The 23,892-nt window shown below is 44.0% G+C and overlaps 2 protein-coding genes across 3 annotated transcripts in view; one reads left to right on the top strand and one right to left on the bottom strand.

Moving 5' to 3' along the window:
- COPG2 (COPI coat complex subunit gamma 2) overlaps positions 1–1,794 on the top strand; it is a 129,045-nt gene extending 127,251 nt beyond the window's left edge. For both annotated transcript variants that reach the window (XM_082846000.1, XM_082846001.1), the window contains one exon: positions 120–1,794. In XM_082846000.1, coding sequence (XP_082702126.1) covers positions 120–250 — 131 coding nt within the window. In that variant the 3' untranslated portion in view covers positions 251–1,794. The remainder of the gene's footprint in view (positions 1–119) is intronic.
- Positions 1,795–1,816: 22 nt separating this feature from the next.
- MEST (mesoderm specific transcript) lies at positions 1,817–19,746 on the bottom strand. Its single transcript, XM_082846017.1, has 12 exons — positions 19,699–19,746; positions 10,768–10,922; positions 8,604–8,683; positions 8,118–8,195; positions 7,858–7,994; positions 7,647–7,705; positions 6,506–6,546; positions 5,897–5,967; positions 5,544–5,645; positions 4,097–4,173; positions 2,865–2,928; positions 1,817–1,945 (listed from the first exon to the last, which is right to left on the bottom strand). Exons 2-12 carry the CDS (start codon positions 10,919–10,921, stop codon positions 1,828–1,830), a joined length of 981 nt encoding a protein of 326 aa, XP_082702143.1. The 5' UTR covers position 10,922; positions 19,699–19,746; the 3' UTR covers positions 1,817–1,827.
- Between the last annotated feature and the right edge of the window lie 4,146 nt (positions 19,747–23,892).

The raw sequence follows: 23,892 nt of genomic DNA, 5'->3' as shown, positions 1-23,892 counted from the left end.
TCTCTAGAAAAGCTAAACTAAAATAATAGAAAGGAAATGCAGGCAGAGCACGATCAATTTCATTATTCAGAGCTTGTTTTGAGTTCTTAACATGGTTTTCCTCACTTTTTTCCTCTCAGGTGTATACAGAGGTGGCTATGATTTATTGGTGAGGTCCAGGCTGGCCTTAGCAGATGGGGTAACCATGCAGGTGACTGTCAGAAGCAAAGAGGGAACACCTGTAGATGTTATCTTGGCTTCTGTTGGATAAGTTTTTACTGGGTGAGATGAAGTTGATGTACCCTTCACTGTCAGTGGGCTTTCAGGCTATTGGCATGAATTTCCCAGAATCATACTTTCAAAAATGAATGACTTCAGAAAAGCAAATTAAATGTTTGGCCCTGAGCCAGCAGATCAAGCAGATGTCTGTCCTTGTGCATGTCTTTTTGTTGTTCCTTTTTCTTTTTATTACACTTGGTCAGCTTTGGTATGGTAGTACAGCTTTGGGTGATCTTGAAAATCAAATACTATCCTATGCCCCAGCTGCCTAACTTCATTAAATTCTTTAATTCACTGTGTATCTGAAAGCTCCTGGCAATGTTGGAAAGCTTTTATCCCAGAGGGGTGGTGGGGGAGCGGGAGCCAGAGTCCACTTTTGTCAAAATTCATTTTTATTAATAGAAAATAAACACTTATTCCAGTTGTTATACTTGAAGTTGCTAATAAAAAAAAAAGAATTTAAAATCACCACTTAATAATCCTGTTTTAACTAAGACAATGAAACTGTGGCTTAAAAAAAAAAGTATTCAGCACCATTTGCTCATAGAACTTTCAGACTTTGTTCTTAAAGTTTCTAGAACTTTCCCGTCTGTAAAGTACAGGAATTGCTGAGCTACATGAGGAACCCTCTCTGGGACAACCAACGAGAAGTTAAGCAATCAGTATATATTCAGCCTGGTAACTTGGACTGTACAACGATCCCCTCCTCTCCACTCTGGCTCAGGAGGGACATGCTTCTAAGCACTGAGGTATGACGAGTCCGACTGTTATTAGCTGGAAAGACCAGTTCTAACAGCAAATAACAGTAAATCTCTGGCACAGAGACTACTGTCCTTAATGTTCTGTGATTTTAGGAAATTCTGTAAATAGCTTGGCTTTACTTCAATTTACTCAGAAATGAAACATGTTTAATAAGGTTAAACTACTCTGCTAGAGTAACTGTCTGCTGGTTTAGTGTCCTTATAAAATACATACATAATACGTGTAGGTAAATCATAGTCTTAAAGTATAATTAGAATACTGCATTATTGAAATGAAAGTCTAACAAAATGACTACAGTTAGAAGCAGCTAATGAAACTAAATCCAAAGTTATGACAAGGGAGACTCATTCTCACTTGAAGCTGTGTCACTTAGAGAATTAAAGCCATTCAAGGCGAGGTGAAGGTGGCACCTTTAGATAATTCCAACCAGGGCCAGAAATTAGCATTTCTAAATATTTCAGAAAAGTCCATAGAAGTGTTTCAAAGACTTTTATGCAAAAGAATGTCTGTCTGTCTGTCTTTCTGCATCAGTGAGTAGTAGTGCCCATCAGAATTTCCTAATAACACAAAGGCAAGTCCATACACTTGATCAGATGTCAAAGGAATGGGAGGTGGACTATTAGAAGGTCACCCTTAGAGCTTCTGCTGGCTTTTTACTATATGCTGTTCACCAGTGTGAGTCAGGTGGACTTTTGTGAGAGAATAGTGTTTGGTGGCCAGGACCTCTTTTGGGCGTTTCTTGCTAAGTGGAATACACAACAGATAAGGGAATAGGGGAGGTAATACAGGGAAGCTACTCTTTCCAGCTCAGAAGGAGTTGATGAAGCCCATATATGCATTCAAGAAGCCCATGGGATCCTCTAGCTGTGGATAGTGGCTAATGTGGTCATCCAGAATCGACACTGTGGACCGCGGCAGCGTTTTCCTAGTGGAAGAGAACAGCATGTAGGTGAACTTGAGGCTGGAGGGAGGGGGAGGGATGTAAGCCAGTGGGCAGCCCTAGTAAACGCCCCTGTGGACATACCACACTGGAAGGAACCAACAAAGAGCTTATTCACCTTCTACTTTGGAATGATATCTATCTTAGGCAGGTAAACTTGCCGATTCCATTTATGATGTATACAGACTAGTTTTTAAATGCTCATATTCCAACAGACAACAACGTGAAAATATAACACATATACAACACATGTCAGAGCGGGATGACTTCCAGCTCCTTGGAGAAGTGGGCCATTCAGCAATTCACTGTCCAAGTAAAGATAACAAAAAACCTTGCTTAACCTGAGGAGATGAGAGAGGGTATGTTTGTTTAAAATTAAATGTAAGCTATTTACTACTGGGTTGTTTCTACTAGGCCATGTGAAGGTATGGAACATTTTTAGGTGACATAATCAAGCTCTCATATTCCGACACCTTCCAAATAAATACCTAGAGAGGAGAACAACCTGCGAAGGCACTTTCCCACAGTTCATTCTCCCCATGCAGTCTCCTCAGCTGAGGCCAATGAGTTGGCTTTACAATCAGACTAAAGCAAACGCTTCTTAAAATATATCCACTTCCATTCCTTGGTTCACGTGATAGCTGTTTCTTACCTGTACATCTCGGAACATGTAGTAACCATGATAGTGAAAACAGACTGTATAAACCAAGAGAATGTATAACTGAATTTCTTGAGCTTTACATTATGTGAGAGTAAGATTCCCCATTTCATCCTCTATTATGTGTTTCCTAGATGAACAGCCAGTGAGGTCAGAGACAGAGGCTAGATTGCCTCAACAGACAATCCTGTTCACCACTGTCAGGATGAGGTACTAAGAAAACAAAGACCCCTGAGGGAGACTCACCTGTACAGCTCCAAAAACTCTGGATAGGGATTCACTGGATCCAGTGGCCCATAGATAAAATGAACTAGGAAAGGGAAGAGGAATGAATTATTAATAGCTCTCACATCCATTTTTCTATTCCCACTGTAAAATTAACTGCTCCTCAAAAACAAAATTTTTTTTCTTTAAATTTTTTTTATAATAGAAAACCTAGCTTCTTTCAATAAGTAGGTTACAAGGAACATATGGGAACAAGCCTAAAAATCAGTCCATTTGAGACCTTTTCTCCTGTAAACAACCATTCAGTCCCTTCATCTCTTCTGTGCCCTGGACCAAAAGGAATAAGCCCCACTTCCAACATTCCATTTTTATAAATCCAGAAGACTGTCATTCTTTAAGTCTCTCTCTTCAGTTACAGTTGACCCTTGACATTTGAAATCAACCAGTGATAGCCTGAGCACTAATTACTCTGTGTGAGATAGTGCACTGAATTTCTTTTTTAAATCCGTAAGAATGAAGAGACAAATAAGCAGAGACCACCTATAGCCTCTTTATTAGTAATCTAAACAGCCTGCTGTCCCAGCAATTCAGCATTGAATGTGGCAGCTACTGACGATGCACAGCACAGAAACTGGTCTAACTCTCACTCCTGACAGAGACACCAACTCCCTTTGCAACAGGATCTCAATGTTTTATATACTTCTCTTCAACACATGTCACTGGCTGCCAGATTAAATAAAGGATGGCCAGTTACATCTGAACTTCAGATAATGACTTTTTTTTTTTAGTATATCTCAAATACTGCATAGCCTATACTTATCCTAAATAGGTGTTTGTTTGTTGTTTATCTGAAATTCAAATTTAGCTAGTTATCTTGTATCTTTGCTAAGTCCGGCAGTTATTTAACCCGTAGTCCCTCAGTTTTCCTATCAAGAGGTAATATAGAGGGACTTCTCTGGTGGCGCAGTGGTTAAGAATCCGCCTGCCAATGCAGGGGACACGGGTTGGAGCCCTGGTGCAGGAAGATCCCACATGCTGCAGAGCAACTAAGCCCGTGCGCCACAACTAGTGAGCCTGCGCTCTAGAGCCCGCAAGCCACAACTACTGAGCCCTTGTGCCACAACTACTGAAGCCTGCATGCCTAGAGCCCGTGCTCTGCAACGAGAAGCCCGTGTGCTGCAACTAAGACCCAACGCAGCCCAAGATAAACTTTATTTAAAAAAAGAAAAAAGAGGTAATATAGAAATACTCACTGGGAATAGATACAGAGGCAAGAGCTCCCACCCAGCGTCTTCTAAACTTCTTCCTTTGATTGATGTACTGCAAGAGACTATAGGACAGATAAGTCAGCAAGAGTAAAACAAGAAACTTTTTTTTGCTATGGGGATGCAAAGGCCTGACAGGAACCACAAGGAACACAACCTACTGAACACGATCAATATGTTTTCTTAATCCAGAAGCAACTTGGCATTCCTGGGAATGGCCCACTTAATCTACCCGTTTCCGTTACCCTCTAGAGTCAACCACCATGTAGCTATGGCAGTGATCACGCCTACTATCGATGTTAGAATTAATGGTTCTTTGTGTTTATTAAGCAGGGAATGAAATCTAGGAAGGCTGGAAGTTACTTTGGATTACATGTGACTAAAGTCTGGGTCTAGAGTTCTGATTTTGGCTTCACCACTAACAAGCTCTGTGACTCAAAAGTTGTTGCTAACACACCCATCTTTCCTCATCTTCAAGAGACTGAACTACATGATCTCTAAATTGGTATCTACTTCTAAAGTTCTGTGTAGAAGTTCAGGAGCACAAAGCTCCAACCTCTGCATTTCATCTGACCACAGATAAAATGGAGGCAGAGTCCTCATCCTACAGTGTAAGATGTCACAGCTACATTTTAGAACTCAGATTCATGTATTCTAATTATTCTGCCTGCCAACTCCAGGACAATTATTTTTGTGAACTTCAAATATCACCTCTTAGAAATGGTATTTAGTTTCTTGAAAGCACAAGGGAATTTTACAAGAGGGCTTTGTTTTTCAGTTTTTTATATTAAAATGAATCTTCAAGGGTCCCATTCCTTAGGGAGCAATGGCTCCCTCGACCTCACAGTTCCCAGCAGAGCCACCAGTTAACACACTGGAAGCTACACTGACCCAGCTGGCAAAGAGACAGGGCCTTTTACCCCAAGTAGTTCTGGATACACTATCTCTAGGTCCCTCTGCGAAAGTGGCTACATTCTCATTTGAACCAAGGCATGGGGATTCTTTGTACAAGACAGAGAAACCTCCCTTCTCAGTCCCTGTTGCTACAGAAAAGATATGAAAAAGGAAACAATCTGTACTTTGAGAGAGGCATTAAGCACCTTTCAGAATTATGATTAGACATTTTGAAACATTTACTATTGACGAAAGGTCCAAAGACGATTTGCCAGTCAGTCAGTTACAGACTAAATTAGCATTAGAATTTGCAGCTGTTTATCCAAACTTATGGTGCCAAATGGCTTAGGCTCAGAGCTCACTCTATTCTCTATTTCTTTCTTCTTAGAAAGTACAGAGCATGACTTTTTGGTTTGCCTCATAGGTCATAACCACTCTCCTTGTGGTTATGAAAGCAAGGAACAGAACACACAATCCCACATCTTTCCCCACTTCCCAAAAGAAGTGTCTCTGGAAACCAAAGCAAAGGGTTATTTCTTACCTGTCAATAACCAAGTTCCCGTCATTGTTGCGTATCCCTGCCCACATGTCCCACAGTTCACTCTCAGAGGGTCGGGTGTATGGCCCAAAGACCGGGGTGAGACTGAACGAGTCCAAAAAAGCAGAAAGGTAAGTGTGAGAAGAACTCAGTACATCAAGTATGATTGGAACCTCAGGTCATGTATGTCTGACCCTTGACTGGTTTATGAATTCCTTCTACTACTTGCCTGGCAGTGGTCAACATCTTTACTTTAAAGGGTCAAACCCTAAGATTTGGCCCAGAACTTTAATGGCAGCAACTTTTCACTACATTGCTCCCATGCTGAAGTGAATCAGTGTTTGACAATGACTTACCCTCGAGAGAATACGAAGAAGTTCATCAGTCGCGTGAGGATGGGTGACAGCATGCCTCCATCTTTGAGAAGCTATAGGTGTGAAAGTAAAAATCGAAGAGTCCAAAGAAAGAAAACAACTATCCAGGATAAAAGGTTTTATACTAGGAACTAAAAAAGGACTTTAGCCAAATCTACTGGCTTTTAGTTTCTTGTTTTACTTACCCACATTCTTCTCCCATAGAAAACAAACCTATTTCTAATTCCCTTTAAGATTACATTCTACGCTTCCCTAAATCCCGAAGACTTTTAACTGATATATTCAACTTTAGACTAGGATCCCAGTTTGTTCAAACATCATGCTAATGACACAACTCTTTAGATAGCTGTACTTCTCCAAATATTTGTTGCTCTCATTCTCAGAAATAAGCCTTTATTTATCTAGGGGTCACTTCTACTGCTTTATTTTTCCTTTATTAAGGAAAAAATTAACTTCATTAACATGAGTTCATGATGAAACAGATTTTAACTACAGCCCTTGAGAGCAGGTATGGCCGTTATAAAGATACCAGCATTATTTATATCAGTATAAACCTTAAAAACTAAAGATCTAGTCAGTGGAGTAACCAACCTTTTGGAGAAGGAGAGGACGGTGAGTCTCAGGAAATATACCTGTAGGAGAAGAGACTTAAGGTAGTTATTTACCAACAATCTTAGGCCAAACATAGGCCCATTATCGGAGACAATTCAGCCTATTAGTCACGTTGAGGGCTTTTACTGCCAAAAACCAAACTACAAATAAAAACTTAGTACTGTCATTTATTATTTATCCAGGGAATTCTGTGTTTACCAGGTCAAACTCTATCCCACTGGGATCACTTTCCCCACTGTAGAGAGAAGGGAAAAATATGTCATGGTCATCCACACCGCTGATGACTAGACTCTGGCTCCCCTTAGCGTTTCCACCCATTCCTCAGAATACATAATGTTGTTAACTATTCGGGCTGCAAAGGAAACCAGAGATTTTTCAGAAGTGTAGATGCTTCAAAGCACCTAGAGCTTTTCCGTTTCCATTTTTTTCCAGAGTCAACGGGAGAAAGCCATGAGCATTACTGATAAAGGGACAAACAGACTCCTCCCCCAATCTGCCCTTAAGGTATTCTAAGGTATTCGGGGGGCACCTTGCTATTCATGGATTTACAAGCCAGGCTCAATGGCAGGCAAAGAACAAGAAACATCTCCAAAAGGTCTAATCAAGGGCTCACTAATTTCCAACTGAAACTTGGCACTACTGTGAATTGAGAGTTTATGACACAAACCACAGTAGTAGTAGAAGCACCTGTGGCTTCATCTCAAATGTCTGCAGAACCCACTGCAGTTGTTGCAGAGATTGCGAAATATCATCTGCACTCCCCACTACTTCTAATCACAGTTGTTACCAGACACACCACAAGATCTTGCTGGAAAATGCATTAAATACATTTTAAAAAGCACATCTTACTATAACACAGCTTTTTATTAACTTATGTCAAGATAATCCGTTTCCTTTGTAATCTTACTTTATTTTCTGTATTTAAAAATATTCCTCTGAGAAAGCGTCAGTAAATCTCATCAGGCCACAAAGTGGTTCATGGCATGAAAGAGGTAAAGATCCACTACTTTGCTTGGGTCTGTTTGCAGTACCATCAGGTTACCATTTAGACGTCACTGCCGTATCTAAATGTGGCCCTCTAGGCTACACCTCACTTTCCACCCGCCTCCAAGGCAGTTACCTCCATTCGACAGACAGAGACTCTTGATGGTAAGCCGACCAGATCGATTCTGCTTGAACCTAGAGATGGGGAGGGAAACACATAGCTTACTGAGCAGCTGAAGACAAACTCCCAAGAGGGAAAAGGGCCAGAAAGAACCCAGAACAATGTACTTCTCTCATCTTAAACGAGTGAAACCTGTGAATCGTACACAAGTCATAGCTTCACTGACCTATAGAGCAGCTCCTGAGCAACGATATCCCCATAGTCGTGAGACAACAGGTTGATCCTACGGTTCTGGAGCCCCAGATGCCGCAGAAGAGCTTCCACGATGCTGGCCTGCTCGAATATGGAATAGTGATGTGGTCTCTAGGGAAAGGAGAGCCAAGATACACAGGGTGAAGTCAAGGGTGCAGGTGTGTCTGCCAGCCTTACCCCTCCATCCTTGCCTACCCCCATCCCGCAACACTGCCCCATCTAGATGCTGCTTACCGGTTTGTCACTGAAGCCAAAGCCTAGGAAATCAAGGGCAATCACTCGATGAAACCTGAGGGTCAGACCTTCCCAAATCTACAAGAAGGAAAGGGATGGTTTGGTCTTTCTAATCCTGCCCCTCCTCTTCTCCAACCTACAGCAGCAAAGGAGTTTCATCCCTATCTCAGCTTAATAAAAAGACTTCGATAAAGGGAAAATCTTATGAAACCACCACAGGCCCACAAATGATCCTCCTGGAAAGTGCTTTACTCCTTATAATTAATCTCCATTGAGGGAGGAACTCCAACATTTTTTAACTTGGCAATGATCGCTCCCAGATTGCCAAAGACCTTTTTACTCCCTTACAGTAAATGAGCAACAGTTCTGCATTTAACCCTATTTTATTAAGCAACTCAAATATGCAAGTCTTCCAGTGCTGACAACAAAGTCCTCGATTTTGGATTTTTAAAGGCATAGTAGGATCCAGAAGTCTGATTTCCTTACCTTGTACCAGTCATAGCTGGATGTTGGAAAGCCGTGTAAAAGCACAACTATCTCTGGACTTCCAACCACACCCACAGAGTCTGGGAAGAGAGAGATCAGTTAGGCCGACGCCCTAAGAAAATAACCCTGAAGATATGAAAAAACTAAATAATCTGGTATAAAGGACAAGAAACCTTGACCAAATTAATGAAATTAAAATAATAGATTTTTTTTAAAATGGAAGCTTATTGCTTTACGTAAGAATAGCCATTTGATATCTGTTTTCTTTTATTCTGTATATTTAAAAATTGTAAATATAGCCAATATTTTATAATAACTTTAAATGGAGTATAATCTATTAAAATATTGAATCACTAATGTTCTACACCTGAACTAATATAATATTGTAGATCAACTATACTTCAATTTTTTATAAACGTAAATAGCTCACTTTATATGAAAATACTTGACGGCAGACTGCTTACTTTCACCTAGATTTTTAAGAAGTATTTCCTCATTTCTCCCTTTATTCTGTGTCATTAATATGTAAATTGCTTTTCCACAGTAAAAAGTAAAGCTTCACAGTTAAAAGTATACAGTCACAACTTAATAACTACAAGTTCTTTGTACCTTATTATTAATGGCCTCACAAAAATTCCCTTCCTCAACCCAGTGGGTGCCTCAGTTTATGCCATTTGTCCGACAATTTTATTTCCCGCAGAGGAGACTCAACTGAATATTAAAAGCATAATGCTCAACTATTGCAAAATTCTAGCAACTATAAGAAAAGGCTAATAAACATGAACATTTTTTAATGTATAAACATCTTTTAAATTAGCCAAATATTTAAACAGTAAGTAGCCTTGCTAATAAAAAATAGTATTAGATTAAAACTGATACATTCATATACTGCCACTGGCATGAGAATTTGATAATAAGATTTACAAAAATAATTTAGTTAGAAGCAATGAAAAATTGTATATACTTTAGCCTAGGAGTCTTATTCTTGAGAATCCATGCAAATAAATCATTTCATTTACACGAAGTACTATTTGAAAAAATAAGGAAAAAATTAACACATACATGGAGATTTCCCTTTAACATTATTTAAAACATTGGAAAACTAGAAACAACCTAAGTGACCAACATAAAGAAAATTATATACTTACTTTTAGTTGAATATAGCGAATGAGAGGAGGTCAGGAGCAATAATGAAAAACGGTTTATGACAAACATTTTTCGTTATTGCTCTTGACCCCCGCCCAAAAGCAGTCTTTTCCAATCTTGTTTCTCATTCCCTTTACCTATAAAATGAAGTGAACAGCACCTTTCCAAGTACTGTTGTAAAGATTAAACGAAATTATGAAGGTTGAAAACATAATTCAATGCCTAGCATAAGGTAATTAATTGGTAAGTAGCAGTCATAATAATTATTAGCAAATTAACTTAGACAAAGGTATAAGACTTAAATCACATTTAGTTATACATATAACAAATAATCTTTATAGAAACAATAAAATGAAATCAGGGATGGGGGAACAGAACCAATGGCAGCTGTATCTATGGATGTTGTTTATATTATCTGACACTAGGGGCGCTCACAAAAGAAAGCCAGTACTATCTATCACTGCAAATCAGGCTACAAAGTAAATTATACTGGTCACATATACACTACCAAATGTAAAATAGATAGCTAGTGGGAAGCAGCTGCATAGCACAGGGAGATCAGCTCGGTGCTTTGTGACCACCTAGAGGGGTGGGATAGGGAGGGTGGGAGGGAGACGCAAGAGGGAGGAGGTAATGGGGATATATGTATATGTATAGATGATTCACTTTGTTATACAGCAGAAACTAACACACCACTGTAAAGCAATTATACTCCAATAAAGATGTTAAAAAAAAGTCAAAATCAGAAAAAATAAATAAATTATACTAACAAGTCAGTCTATGGACATTGGAATCTCCATTCCACCACCCTCACCCTCCCAGCAATTTTCTTTGAGTTTCCCTGCTATCAAATTAATGAGGGGAATTAGTCCATTCCTTCAAATGGACACTACACAGAAAAAGAGGGTTTTCCCCTCCATCACTGAGGGGCAACAGAGACCAATGGATGCAAAATAAGTACCTCAGAGGGACCCACGGGACCTCTACGTGCAGAGTGTTTCAAGAGCCCTGTTCTTACCTTGGTAGAAGATACGCAGTCCCTTGTAGGTAAAAAATTTGCCTGATGACTTCCATGAGTGAAGAGCAGGGGAAAGCTGGGGGGGCGGGATGTGCAGATAGGCTGCAAGCAGGGGCACAGCCAACAGCCCCACCTGGACCCACCACTCCCTCATCCTGTAGGGAAATCAGAAACCCGGGGTAAGCAGTTGGGTGACATTGTACACGATTCTAACACAAGCCCCAAACTGGTAAAACAGGGTGGGGAATTTCTGTACCATGTGGGGACTATCCTGTCTTCCATGTCAACCATGGCAGAAAATTTACCAAGAATGTAAGCGTACTCTGCCTGCTATGGCAATCACCATATTTGCTCATCATTCTAATTTTAAGGAAAAAAATATACTATTTTCATATGTAATCTTCCCCCTCAACTTCATCCCACTTTAACCCCACAGCCCCTCCCTTGTGCTCTTCCCAAGACCTGCTGTAGAGGTTTTATATAAAGTAAAAGGAAGATAAATTACTTAAGTAACTTCATTGTCTTTTATCAAGGCTTCCTGGGGGGAGGGAGGGTTCCCTTCATATTTACTCTAAAAGCTCTACCATGTACCCACCAGCCCCGCACCGGTAAAATGTTTTACGTATATATATATATATATTAAACTAATGTTTGTTTAAAAAAAAAAGTAGGAACATCACATGTCCTAAAGCAGAGAGCTGCTCTTGATTTTCTAATATTTACCAACCCTCTGACTCGAGTGAAGCCCAGTTTGCTACTACTATCTGGATTTGTGCTGAGAGACTGCTCAGGGTAAAGAGTCTGTGAAAGTAAGAAGACAGGTGCCCTGTATATTCCAACGTAAGCAGCTTTATCATGACCCTGAATATCTAATCTCTTGAGAGGTCAGGGCAGCAGATTATATTTCTGCTTTTCTTAGCAGACTCTTGAGGAAGCTCCCCCATTTATTTAATTTCTTAGGATGCCCCTTCCTTCCCATCCCCCCAAAAAGAGGAGCAGAGCATCTGAGAACTGATTTTGTTTTGGGGAGGAAAGCACTGATTTGCACACCCAACTTTCCCATGCCCAGGACTTCGAAGGTCCAGATCAATTCATCCACAATGACAAGAAGTGCTAAACAGGAATTAGAAACAGTTCCCTCTGTTTCTAGCTTATGACTCCTGATGGCCACCAGGGAAAGAACCATCAGTAGAATGGAAATTCTCTTAAAAACAGCCAGAATGGAAATACCGTCTAAAACTAAAATAAGAATTGTCAAGAACACAGAACTATAAATAAGGGGAATTAATTGTGAAAGCCCTGGTGGAAATGTCTTTGTGCCTGTATCCTTCTACCATATTACCTGTAATCTGGCCACAATCTCTAACAAACTAATCCAACTCACAAGATATTTATTTATTTTAGAGTTTTTTTCAAAAAATAAGAGCCTGTAGTTTCACATCCACAGAGAATCTCAGCTCTTTTGACTATTTTTAAGGTGTCACCAGGGCGGTCTTTTTTTTTCTTCCCCCCTCTGAAGTGCATATCCATAAAACAGACCCAGTGATTTGGTTCTACCTTCCAAGGTAGAAAGATTAAAGATTAAGAAATGATTAGAAAAAATGCCCGGAACATGACCATTATATCACAATATCCACCCCCCACAGTAGTAGTAGGCTACCTCCCATTATCTCCTGAAAAGGTGAGATGACAAAAAGGATCAGGTTTAGATGATCATTTCTAAGCGCTACCTGTCCTGGACTTAAGCGTATACATTTTCACCTGCGCATTTCATCACTCCTGATCCCCATACTTCTCATCTCATTCATTGACGGGTTCCAGCAGCCGAGTATCTGCAGTGACTCAGCAGAGAGCCGGGGAGGGCATACAAGAGGAGCTGAGCAGGAGAGGCTCCCCCGCCCCGCCGCCGCCCACCATGCAGGGCGGTGAGGGAAAGGACTGACACTCTCCGCTCGGGACACCCTCACCCCGCACCTCTTTCTTCTCTTTTACGCTAAGAAAGCGAAGACGCAACCCCTCAGAAAGCCGCTTTCTGTCTTAATTACTTCAGTAAAAATGCCCCCAACAACATTTTAGGATTTTTAGTACGTAAGCAATCAGGCAGTCAGTAGGCAAAATAGATTAAACATTTTTTGACCCAAATCTCCATTCTTTGATGAGCCAAGAATCAAGAGTACAAATTCAGCAAACCCCAGTAACAAACCTTCCAGAAATTAATGAACCTTTCCGAGCCTTTATTTCTTCGTCTTGTAAATAGGAAAAATACACACATTTAATACCACCAAACCTGCCCACTTCACAGCATCGCGGTGAGACTATGAACTATTTTGTAAACCAATGCAAATAATTCATGTGTAATATTATGAGTTTGGTCACATCATTCTCACTTGGCTTCCTGTTACTGAAATCTCAAAAATACTTACGCCTCGGTGATAAGACACTGCCAGTTCTAGTCACACCTATGCGGTAACTCACGCCACGGCGACACCAGGGTCTTCAAATCCTAAATCACCGCAGGGCAATACCGGGGTCTCAAAATTCTAAATCGCGCCAGGGCGATGCAGGGGTCTAGAAACCCTAAATCGTGTCAGGGTGATATTCGGATGTTAAAATCCTAATTCACGCCAAGGCAAAATCCAGATCTAGAAACCCTAAACCGCGCCAAGGCGATGCTGGGATATAAAAACCCTAATCGCGCCAAGGCGTTACCGGGGTCTAAAAATCTTAAATCGCGTCAAAGTGAAACCGGGTCTAGACATACTAATTCACACCTAGGGGGTACTGGGATCTAAAAATCCTCAATCGCGCAAGGGTGACACCAGGATCTAAAAACCGTCAATCGCACCAAGGCGATGCCGGGGTCTAAAAATCCTCAATCATGCCAGGGTGATGCCGAGGTCTAAAAAAAATTGTAAACCATATCAGAGTAATACCAGGGTCTAAAATTCCTAAGTCACTCCAGGGCGCTACCAGGGTCTAGAAATTCTAAACCGCACGGGGTGACGCCAGGGTCTAGAAATTCTAAATTGCATCAGAGAGATACCAGGGTCTAGAAATCCTAAATCAGGGAGATCAGGCGTTCTGAACATTCTACTGTGTGCAGGCGAGACATCCTCTTCCAAGCAGGTAGAACGGGCTCAGAGGACAGGAATGCATACCCTTCACCCTCCGGAGATTTTCCCTCTACTGCGGGAGTCGCGCTCTGGCAGCCCCAGCTCGGACGGACAAAGTCCCACCCGCTGGCCCGCACCCCATTTGGGGACGACGGCTGCAAGCCAGTCACACACGCTACCCCCACCCCCGCTCCCACCACGCACCCACCTGCGGAGGCGATCTCGGCGCACCATGGTGGCGTCTTATCCCATGCCGCCTGCACACCGGCCCTGAGCAAAGGGCGCGCCGCAGCGCCCGCAGCGGTGCAGGGTCGGCCGGCAGCTGGGCGCAGCCCACAGCCCGCGAGGGCGGCGCGGCCGCGGCAAGCAGCGAGCGGCCACCGGGGCGTGCGCTGCGGCAATGCGCAAGGCGCGGTTGCCGCAGAGGAGGCGCCGCCCGCCGTGATGCGCCGGGATGTGCTGGTGGCCGCGGCAGCGCAGAGTGAGTGGGCACCGACTTTTAGAGCCCACCCGCGCCCCGCCCCTGGCCCGCCCACCGCGCTGCAGTGCCCCTCCCGCTGAAGCCACCCCCTTCGCCGCAGCCCCGCTGAGGGCGCAAGGATGGGGCGCCCCTCCTACAGCAGCTGCTTCGGAGGGCACCTTCAGGGGTATTGACCCCCACCAGCACCCCGCTGCTCCCTCACGGCCCCCTACCCTGAACCACAGGTTCTGTAGCAAAAATCCTCCTCTGGCGAGTTAACACTACAGGAAGAGACGACAGACTTCCTGAGACTCCATCACCTCCCCCGAGACCACCCATAGGCCCCCCACCCCAGCCCCAGAGGTGGCCCCTCGACCTCAGATGCAGTGGGACCAGGGCTTCCGCTGTGGCGCCGGCTCACATCCCGCTCGCAATCCGCGCTGAGGCGGGGGCTCTGACCCGCTCGAGTGCCCGGGCCAAAGCAGCGGTCCCTGAACGCCCAACACCTCCTAGGTCCCTAACTACAGGTACCCACCAAGGGCACAACCGAGTGGCTAGGGAACGACAAGCTCGGCTGGGCTACCGCAGAGCTAATCGGCTGATTCAAGGGACGGCCGCTCGAGAGCAAAAAACGGGGCAAAACTTGCGGCAAGTCTGGGCTCTCTCGGTCAGCCACCGCCGCGGCGCTGGGCACGTTTCCTCTGCGGCAGCGCGACGTGGTCGGCGTGCCGGAGGCCCGCCGCAGCCCTCCCGCGGCACCCACTCCCGGCACTAGCCCGTCCTGTGCCGGAAAGAATGATCGGCCGAATTATGAGTCTAAAGCTCCCTTTGTTTATGCATTTATTTAAGACTGAATCACAATGCGAGGGCCCCAGTGGTACGGAAAAGAGGGAAGGATTTTTTTCTTCATCCACAATCCTTTAAAAGACATCTATCACGCCTTTGAAGAGAAAAGTGTAGAGAATCAGTGTCTGTTCGTTTTCTGGCTGTAAATTGAATTCCTGACAAACGCGTGGGCTGCGAGCGAGCCAGGCGGCCCGAGCGGTGCCGGCTCCCTCCAGCAGGGGCGCTGCAGGCCTCTCTTCCACTCGTGCCCGCCCAGGCCTCCCCGCCACTCAGCTACCCAGAGCGCGGGCGAGCAAGATTCCGAACATCTGGGCGAAAGGCCGGGCCAGCCGAGCCCACCCGGTACCTCACAGTGTGCCAGGGAGCTGAGGGCCACCAGTCAGACATAGGAGAAACCGCCATCTATGAGCGTGTCACCAAAACGTGTGGCGCAGTCCAGGGTACACCTCTACTGGTGTCAATTCCGAGGTTCATGAAACCAATGCTTAATTTAGCACCTCCAGAGCGCTAAGAGCCAGGGGTGCAAAGACGAAGGAGGAATGGCCCCTGCCCCCAAAGCGAGCTGCCGTCCATCCGGTGAGGATGACACACAAGAACTGACGGTGCTTAAATTTTCCCTTTAATTTCCTATCAGCGTTTTGTGACAGGTTGGCCCCCTCCCCCTAACATGCAAGCCCCTCAAAGCCCGAGCCCAAGTATTATTCACCTTTTGAATCCCCAGAGCCTGCAACGGCGCTGGCCACAAAGCAGACTCTTAATAAATACTGCATGAATAAGTACAAGAATTTGAGGGCGCACAGGGGAGGAAGTAATTAAGGGGAGGGGGGAAAGGGTTGTCTTGAATGATGAATAGACATTTACCAGAGACAAAGAGCATTCCAACCAGAGGGGACGGCATTCGCAAAGCACCGGAGGCGCAGGACCGCACAGCCTTTGGGGAAAACTCCAAGTCCTTTGGGCCGTGGCGCTGGTAGAAAAAAAATTAGGCTAGAAAGAGTATTTCAACCTAAGGAGTTTACAATTTGTCCCGAAGAAAATGAGGAGCCACCGATGGATTTAAACCCTCTGTGGCCTAAATTGGTTACTGAATGAAATTTAAATTACTCCCCTTAACAAGTGGAAGATTACCTATTTTAACGAACCACCACCTTTTAAGGACTGAAATAATTACTCAACAAAATTTAAATCCGTCCTTTCAACAGAATAAAGACTTTCCTATTTTAACTAAGACAACAATATATAACAAACTTGGCATTATAGTTTTTCGTATTTACTGTCAATGGAACCTATAAGTCCTACAAACAATTCCGCACTTTCATTCTCACCATACCAGAAGCACCAGCATCCGAGACGAAGGCAATTTTGTATTTAATGGACTGAGTGCTCACAAAGGATCTTATTCTGAAAGGCATGGAACATGTCCACCCACATGGAACAAGTAGGTAGACAGGAGGGGAGACTGCTGGGGGGTGGGGGCGGCAGAGGGGACCAAGGGAAGCACTTGAAGACAACGGGAATTCTAAGTCTGATGCTCAAGACAAACCCTCCCGGACAGAGTGCTAGGAGAAACCTCCTTGGAAAAGGAGGGCTCAAGGTTGAGAAGGACTTCAAACCCGTAACTCGTTTAGGCGAAGGAAGCATTCCTGTTTGGAAGAACCTCCCAGCACAGAGGCAAGGAGTCTGGAAAACGCAGAGGATACTAACAGAGATCAGCTTGGCTAAAGCCGGGAGAGAATGCTAGAGAATGCCCCAGAAGCCAAACAGTTAATGAGTTTTTTAACCGTGCCTGACTTACAGAGAGAAGCTTCCTCCACCAGGGGAGAATCTGGCCCAAGGTATAAAACATTTGGAGTGCCTGAGAAAACATGTAGCCGTACATAAATCCAAAGGCTGCCTCTGGCTGGTTCTCAGTGCATCCTTTCATTTCTTGGATACAAACACCACACTTGACCGACATCACAGGCAGCAGCATTCCCTCAACCCGTAGCTTATCATACATTCCTGTCACATTCCAATTCTCAGACAGTCCCACATAAAAAGATGCAAAGGTGCAAAGATGAGGGTAGAAAGCTCAGCATTTATTAGCTTGCTGATGTGCAACAGTGGTGAGATCAGCAGGGCTGGTACTGTGGGTTCAATAATCATTTTTTTTTGAACCCCAGTTTGAGACCCATAATATGACAACAAGGATATTTATGGAGACAACAGGACAGAACTGGGGCTGCCACTTGCAAGAGCCATAATTATCGATTCAAATAAGCTAAAGAAGTCCAAGATGGGGGAAACTTGACTGAACAGCAGCACATAAAGCGAGTCAGGATTTTAGTTGTCAGTGAGTCAATGTGATATGGCTCCAAAAAAAAACCACTGTAGACTGTAGACTGTAATTAGAGAAGCACCCAGAATGAGCTAATCCTGCTCTATTCTGCTAGTAAGAAAGTGTTTTATTTTGTTCTGCACAGCAGATATTAAGAGACACATAAACAGGAATTTGTTCAGAGAAGACCGACTAAAATGCATTGCAAATTATGTCACTGAAGGTGTAACAGCTGTCATATTTTAAGCTCATACTATAGCATGGATCTTCACCCAATTTATCCCTAATTCTCATAATAACTCGCTAGATGAGTACTTTCATCCGTATTTTTCAGAGAAAGATACAGCAGCTCAGAGCACTGTTAGTATGTGAAGGGACTGGGAACTGAGCGCAGATGCGTCTGGCTCCAAAGCTGGCGTTCTTTCCACTACCCCACACTGCCTCCCTGTTTAAAATAACCGGGCATGTTTAGTTGGAAGAAAAGAACCCTTGTGGAGTGAGTGGAAGAAGGGAAATGTGTTAGCAGTCCTCAAATATTTGTGGAAGCAGCATTAGACATTTTATTCTGTATGGCTCCAATGAGTGCAAATTGTAGAGAAACAGATGTCAATTCAACATAAAGAATTTTCCAACAGGGTTGTCTAGAGACTGGGTAGCTCAGCCATTTGGGGACGTGACAAGTTGGCTGTCTCTAGGGGTTGGGTAGCCCTGCAGCAGGTATGCAAGGTCTGGATAAATGCATGAATGACCTTTAAGGTCTTTTCCCATCTGACAGAAACTAAGGCTCAGAGAGGCATTGGAACTTGGCCAGGGTGACCCCTCCCTGAAAGGTCAGATCCACAACAAGATCTTTCCTGGGTGTCCCTCAACCCAGAGCTCTTTGTACAACATGCTATTTCATGCTGAGGGCAAGACAAATTGAAGAAATTATGCATACAATCACATCAACCTCCCTCTCAATCAAATTTAACCCCTATATCCAAAAGGCGACTGGTGTCTTCCTTCCTCTTCAGGCTCGTTTTTGGGTAAAAATCTTTGGCTGAAAAAAGTTCAAAAGATAAGTGGGAGAGGAGAGAAGCAAGGGAGCTGAATAACCCATTAACCAGATAAGATAAACCTAAGAGACTGTTTCTAGAGATTACAGTATTACTGAGCACCCCTAAAGTATCTTTACACACCCTTTGCATTACTGGGCACATCCCATAATCCCAAGTCTGGTACTATTCTGCTGTTCCACACCTGGAATACATCTTATACACTCACACATAAATAGGTTGAAGGATTTGAAATAAAATATCTTGCATTTTTATAGCTCTTTACCCTTTCATGTATATTATCTCATCTGATGCTCATCACAGTCCTCTAAGGAAAACAGCTTTCTTTCGGACAGACAAGCAATTTCCTAGCTGCCTGGGGAAGAAAGGGCTACGGCACACAATTCATTTTTTTTTTTTAACTACATTCCACATTAAATTATCCCCCCAGCCTGGATGAGTCAACCCAGAAGCAGGTGTTTTGCTTTTCCTCGATTGCTATCACCACCGCAAACCTTCAGCTGTCCTCCCCCACCGTGCCCTCCAGGGCCCCCACCCCCGCTACTACCGCAGCGCTTGGTCCCCAGCCGGTTACTAAGCACTCGCTCTGCACAGCCCCGCACTCGCTGCTCCAACTCCCAGCGAAAACTACACCCCCTCCCCACCGGCGCCGGGTGGCCGCGTCCCCGTGCCCCCAACATTCGCCCAGGCCCGTGTGGCTGCGACCTTCCCAACCGCCAATGAGGTCCCGAAGCGGGAAGGCGCAGCCTCCCGGGAACTCGAGACCCGATTTCCTGGAGGGATGGTCAAGCCGACTGACTGACTAAACGCTCTGTGGGGAGTCAAGCCTCGGGCGAGGGTTAGGGGACTTCTGTGTTCTCGTCCGACCGCGAGGTTCTAGGAGACGATGACCGAGCACCTCGCCCGCGTGGCCCTCGAGTGGAGCGCACACCTCGTGCGGCCACCCACCAACCTCCGCGTAATCCGGCACGCCCCAGCCGGTCCTCACGGCCTCCCGGGCCACTATCACTCAAAGCTTGGCCCCAGGATTGGTGTAGTCCACGCACACTAGCCACATACCCCGAGTGTGCCCATGCCCAGTCATCCGCTGGGCTAGGAGGCTAAAGGTGGAGGGTCACTCCTTCCCCGCCTGTTTCCTACCTGATTCAGGTAAGACCTGGGCTACACGACTCCATGTTTGGGGACCCGGTTACGCATGCGCTTCCCGCGGCCAGAGCTTCTCCGCCTGACCCCAGTCCCAGGGAAGACCCAGCCAAGCCACCGAATACCCGGTTCTGGGCTAGAGCGTCGCCACCTCCGCGCACCGGCCCATCGCCCCCGAGCCCAACCTATGCTGCCGCCTTCTCCCTGCCGGGCGTCAGCGCCACCTATTGCAAAGGGTATGAAACGGCAGGCTGTGCATTGAATAAGAGGCTGAATAAACGAATAAACTTTTATAGGGCCCAATCTGAGTACATTTACATGGTAAAACTGAAGGCCAAAGATAGTTATTAACTATGTCGAGATCTTTGGCGAGGCTTCCATATCTCAACCATTTCCCTAACTTCATAGTTACCCTAAAGACTCCCAAATCTATATCTCCAGCCCTTCCCTCTACTCCAAACTCTAGATCCATATATTTGACTGCCTTCTGTTCCTCTTCACATGAATGGCCTACACACGTCTTATACTCCACAAGGACTAAGTTAAATTCATTACCCTTCCTCCACTACAAACTAACCACCCCCCTTCCCCAGAACCTGTGCTACTTTCTTTATTCTCTGTTGTGGTTAATGGCATCATTAGCCACTCCAGTCTACTACACTCAATTACCAATACCTGTGGCATAATGGAATGAAGCTAAAAAGCCAAGCAGCCTTGGGTACAAATCCCAGCAAGTTCTCTCCTTCCCCCTGCTCTTCATCTTACTTCCCAAGTATCTTGGATTCATCTTGCTTCCCTCCATTCCCAACAGTTTCCCCTTGTTCAGGCCTCATTATCTCTCACTTGGACTACTGCCTCCTAATTGGTTTCCAGGTCTCCATGATCACACCTTTCTAATTCATCATTCACACACCTGCCCAAAGTGATTTTTCTAAAATGCAAATCAAATCGCATCTCTTTCTGTCTTCAAACTCTGTACTAACTCCTATTCCCAATGCTAAATTCAAGCTCTTTAACCGGTCATGCAAAACACTTCCAAATCTGGACCTTCCCTTCCTCTAGAATCTTCTCTCTTACCACCTGCTCCTCTCCCAAACTTCACAATCTGACTTAATGTTGCTAATTGTAGTTCCTCCCAAAACACTGTGTGGTTTCCATTCTCCATGCCTTTACACATCTTTCCCCTGCCAAATACATTCGTCCCCACTTAGGCTACCTAAAAACTTCATTACTCAAAATTCACCTTAGTTGTCACATGTTCTTGAAAGCCTTCCCTGAAGCCTTCCTACAGAAATATCACTCCCTCTGTGCTATCTCTGTCCCTTGTTGATCACTATGTGCCAGACACTGTGCTAAACTCCTTATGTACATTATATCATTTAATTCTGATGATAATGCTATAAAAGAACTATTATTATCCTAATTTTACGGATGAGAAAGCTGAGGCTTTGAAAGATGAAGGAGCTTGCCCAAGGATGCAGAGGTGGTAAGTTGTGGAGCCAGGATCTGAACGCAGATATGTCTACTCATGTTTATCTATTCATCAAAAAGGTTTGTAGAATTAAATGATATATGAAAAATCACAGATCATCTTTTAAAAGTATTACAGAGTTTATTTTTTAAAGGAAAAACACACAGCTGTTCTACTCTAGTAGATGGAAATAGAGTGTTCTACTTTAAACTAATGGTATCGAAGGCCAAATAAATAGCCTTGACATCAAGCTAAATAAGGAAACAATCCTGCTATTATTCTGTATAATTTTTTCTTAAGATATGAATGTTATGAATGTTTTTGCTAAGGGACTGATGTATTGTAAACCATTAATAAGTAGATTTTTTAAAAAAAAAATCTCCTTCTGGATAAGTGGGGGAAGAGAGATCTATTGAGAAATGGAAAGAGTCACCATAGAATGTTCAAAAACTTGCCAAAGATGGGGATACCAAGATATCATGAGGGACGTATGGAGTCTAAACGAGTTAATATGTGTAAAGAGAAGCGTTTCTGGCACAGAGAAAGCACCATATCATTGCTATTGCTATTACTGTTGCTGTCGTTAAGAACTTCAGTAGCTCCCAATTCAGTGGTAAAGACAAACACATAAGCTGATGAGTGAATAATACAGCTATGAACAAAGGTCTGTTGGGAGTTCCCAGAGGAGGCGGGGGTGAGGATCTTCCAGGGAATAGGAAGAGGGGCAGGGAACAAGATGGCACCCAGAGGCCATATGACTGTGAAAGGAGTAAGTTGCTGGAACCAGAGCAACACCACCTAACTTCTGCAGAAACGTTTTATTTGTTGGCAGATCTTTTACTTCTGAAAGCTCTGTTTCTTAGAAACTCTAACGTTTCAAGTTTCCTTACTATTCCAAGCATTCTTTTGCTTCTGGCCCAGCAATGGGACCTTAGCCACTGGGCAAAAGAGCAAGACTTTTACCCAGATGACATGAAAGTATGGAGGAGGGGAGAATAAGTGACTGAAGCTTATGAAGGGGTGACCAAGTACTCACGGGAAGTTCCGGCCCCACCCAGAAGTCCAGCTGGGATAATCAGGACTCCAGAAGGGGAAAACACATTCCCATCCCCCAGGCTCCAGCCCCTCCCTAGCAGAGGAGAAACAGATGGGCACAGACTTAGTGATGTGTGCCTTGATCAGGAGGGAAGGGCAGAGGCCATCATCCAACTTGGCAGGCACTGCCCAAGAAGGCCCACCTTTTTCCTCCAAACCCATGCCAGGTGTCTAGCACACTAACTCAGTGTTTCCCAAGCCAAACGACATGGAAGGCTGCTTAAAAGTCTACATTCTTTACCACAGGCCATTAACTTTACATGTAGGCAAAACATATTTATGTTCCTCCTGTTCTTCAATAAACAGAGTAAAGAAACTTTCTGTGGGTAGTTCACTCCAGACCAGTGAAATGAGGCCAGCTATTCTGATGGGAATAACTAATGAGACACATACAGAAACGAAGTTAAACGTTAAACAGAGGAACACTGTTGGTAGAATTGAATAGATACAACTTTTTTGGAGGGCATTTTGGCAATAGCTATTAAAATTGATCCGGCAATTCCACTTTGCCAAATTTATTCTGTGTGTATACTCCCTGACATGTGTCCAAGGATGAACAATGCTGCATTATTTGGAAAAAGAATCTTTTTAACTGAAAACAAGCTAAATATCCATCTATAAGGTGCTGGTTATGAGGCTGCCTAACGTGTAAAGCTTTTCAATGTACACGAAAATGCAAGGTTCAAAAGAGTGTGTATATTATAATCCTACTTGTATAAAAATCTGTATGTATCATATAACTAAATATGTTGATATTTACAATATTAATATATTTACATATGTATTAGAAATCCCTGGAAACATCCAGATGTGGCAAAGTGGCAGCTTAGGGGCAAATCTGGTCTACAGGGAGATTCGTTTATTGCGCTTTTCCGTTTTAAATTTAAATGTGAATGCCCGTAGAAAGGGCCCTTTACTCTCTAGTCTCACACCCTTCAGTTCCCCCAGCTGTTACTTGGCCTGGTCCCTAAATGCGAGTGAGGATAGCTGCAGGCACTTGTGGGGGTAGCTGGAGGCATGCTTTTAGTATTTACTTTCCACTTCTGATCTGTAAGCAAACATGACATTTATGACTTAAGGGAGGGTAGAGTGGGGACTGACGTCTTTCCATGTCGGAGAGAACAAGGACTAGAGGAAAATAAGGATCCTGAGAGATGAGACACTGATTTGGAAGTTACTGCTACAGGCGAGATAAGGAGCAAGCGGAGACTGAGCCAGCCAGTAAGAGCAAGGATGAATTGTGAAGCCCAGACTTGAAACTTCTTTTAAAATCCCTTATCAGCCACTGCAGTTAAAGGAATGTACAGGCTTCTCTTTCTTCTTCTTTCTTTCCTGTCATGAGTAATCGCAGCCTGTGGTTTATCACATGGGCAGCTGGGCAGGACTCTGTTGTGCTCTGTGGGAACCCAGCTCTGCTCATAGCACTCCTGGAGAGTCTCATTCTCCTGCGCCTGTGAGTTAATTTCTTTCCCTTCACAGTGTTGGCACCAGCTGTACAGAAAGCAGGAGTCTTCAGCACCAAATATACAGCAGAAATCCAACTTGGATGTGCCTGTACAGAGTCTACCAGATAGTACTGTCCTGCCCTTTGTCTACCTGTAGGACTGGTGGCTTCCACAGTTAAC

This window comes from Leucopleurus acutus (assembly GCF_964270905.1).
Source record: "Leucopleurus acutus genome assembly, chromosome: 9".
NCBI classification, from domain to species: Eukaryota; Metazoa; Chordata; class Mammalia; order Artiodactyla; family Delphinidae; genus Leucopleurus; species Leucopleurus acutus.
Note: the sequence above shows the minus strand (reverse complement) of the source record. Positions and strands in the feature narration are given on the sequence as shown.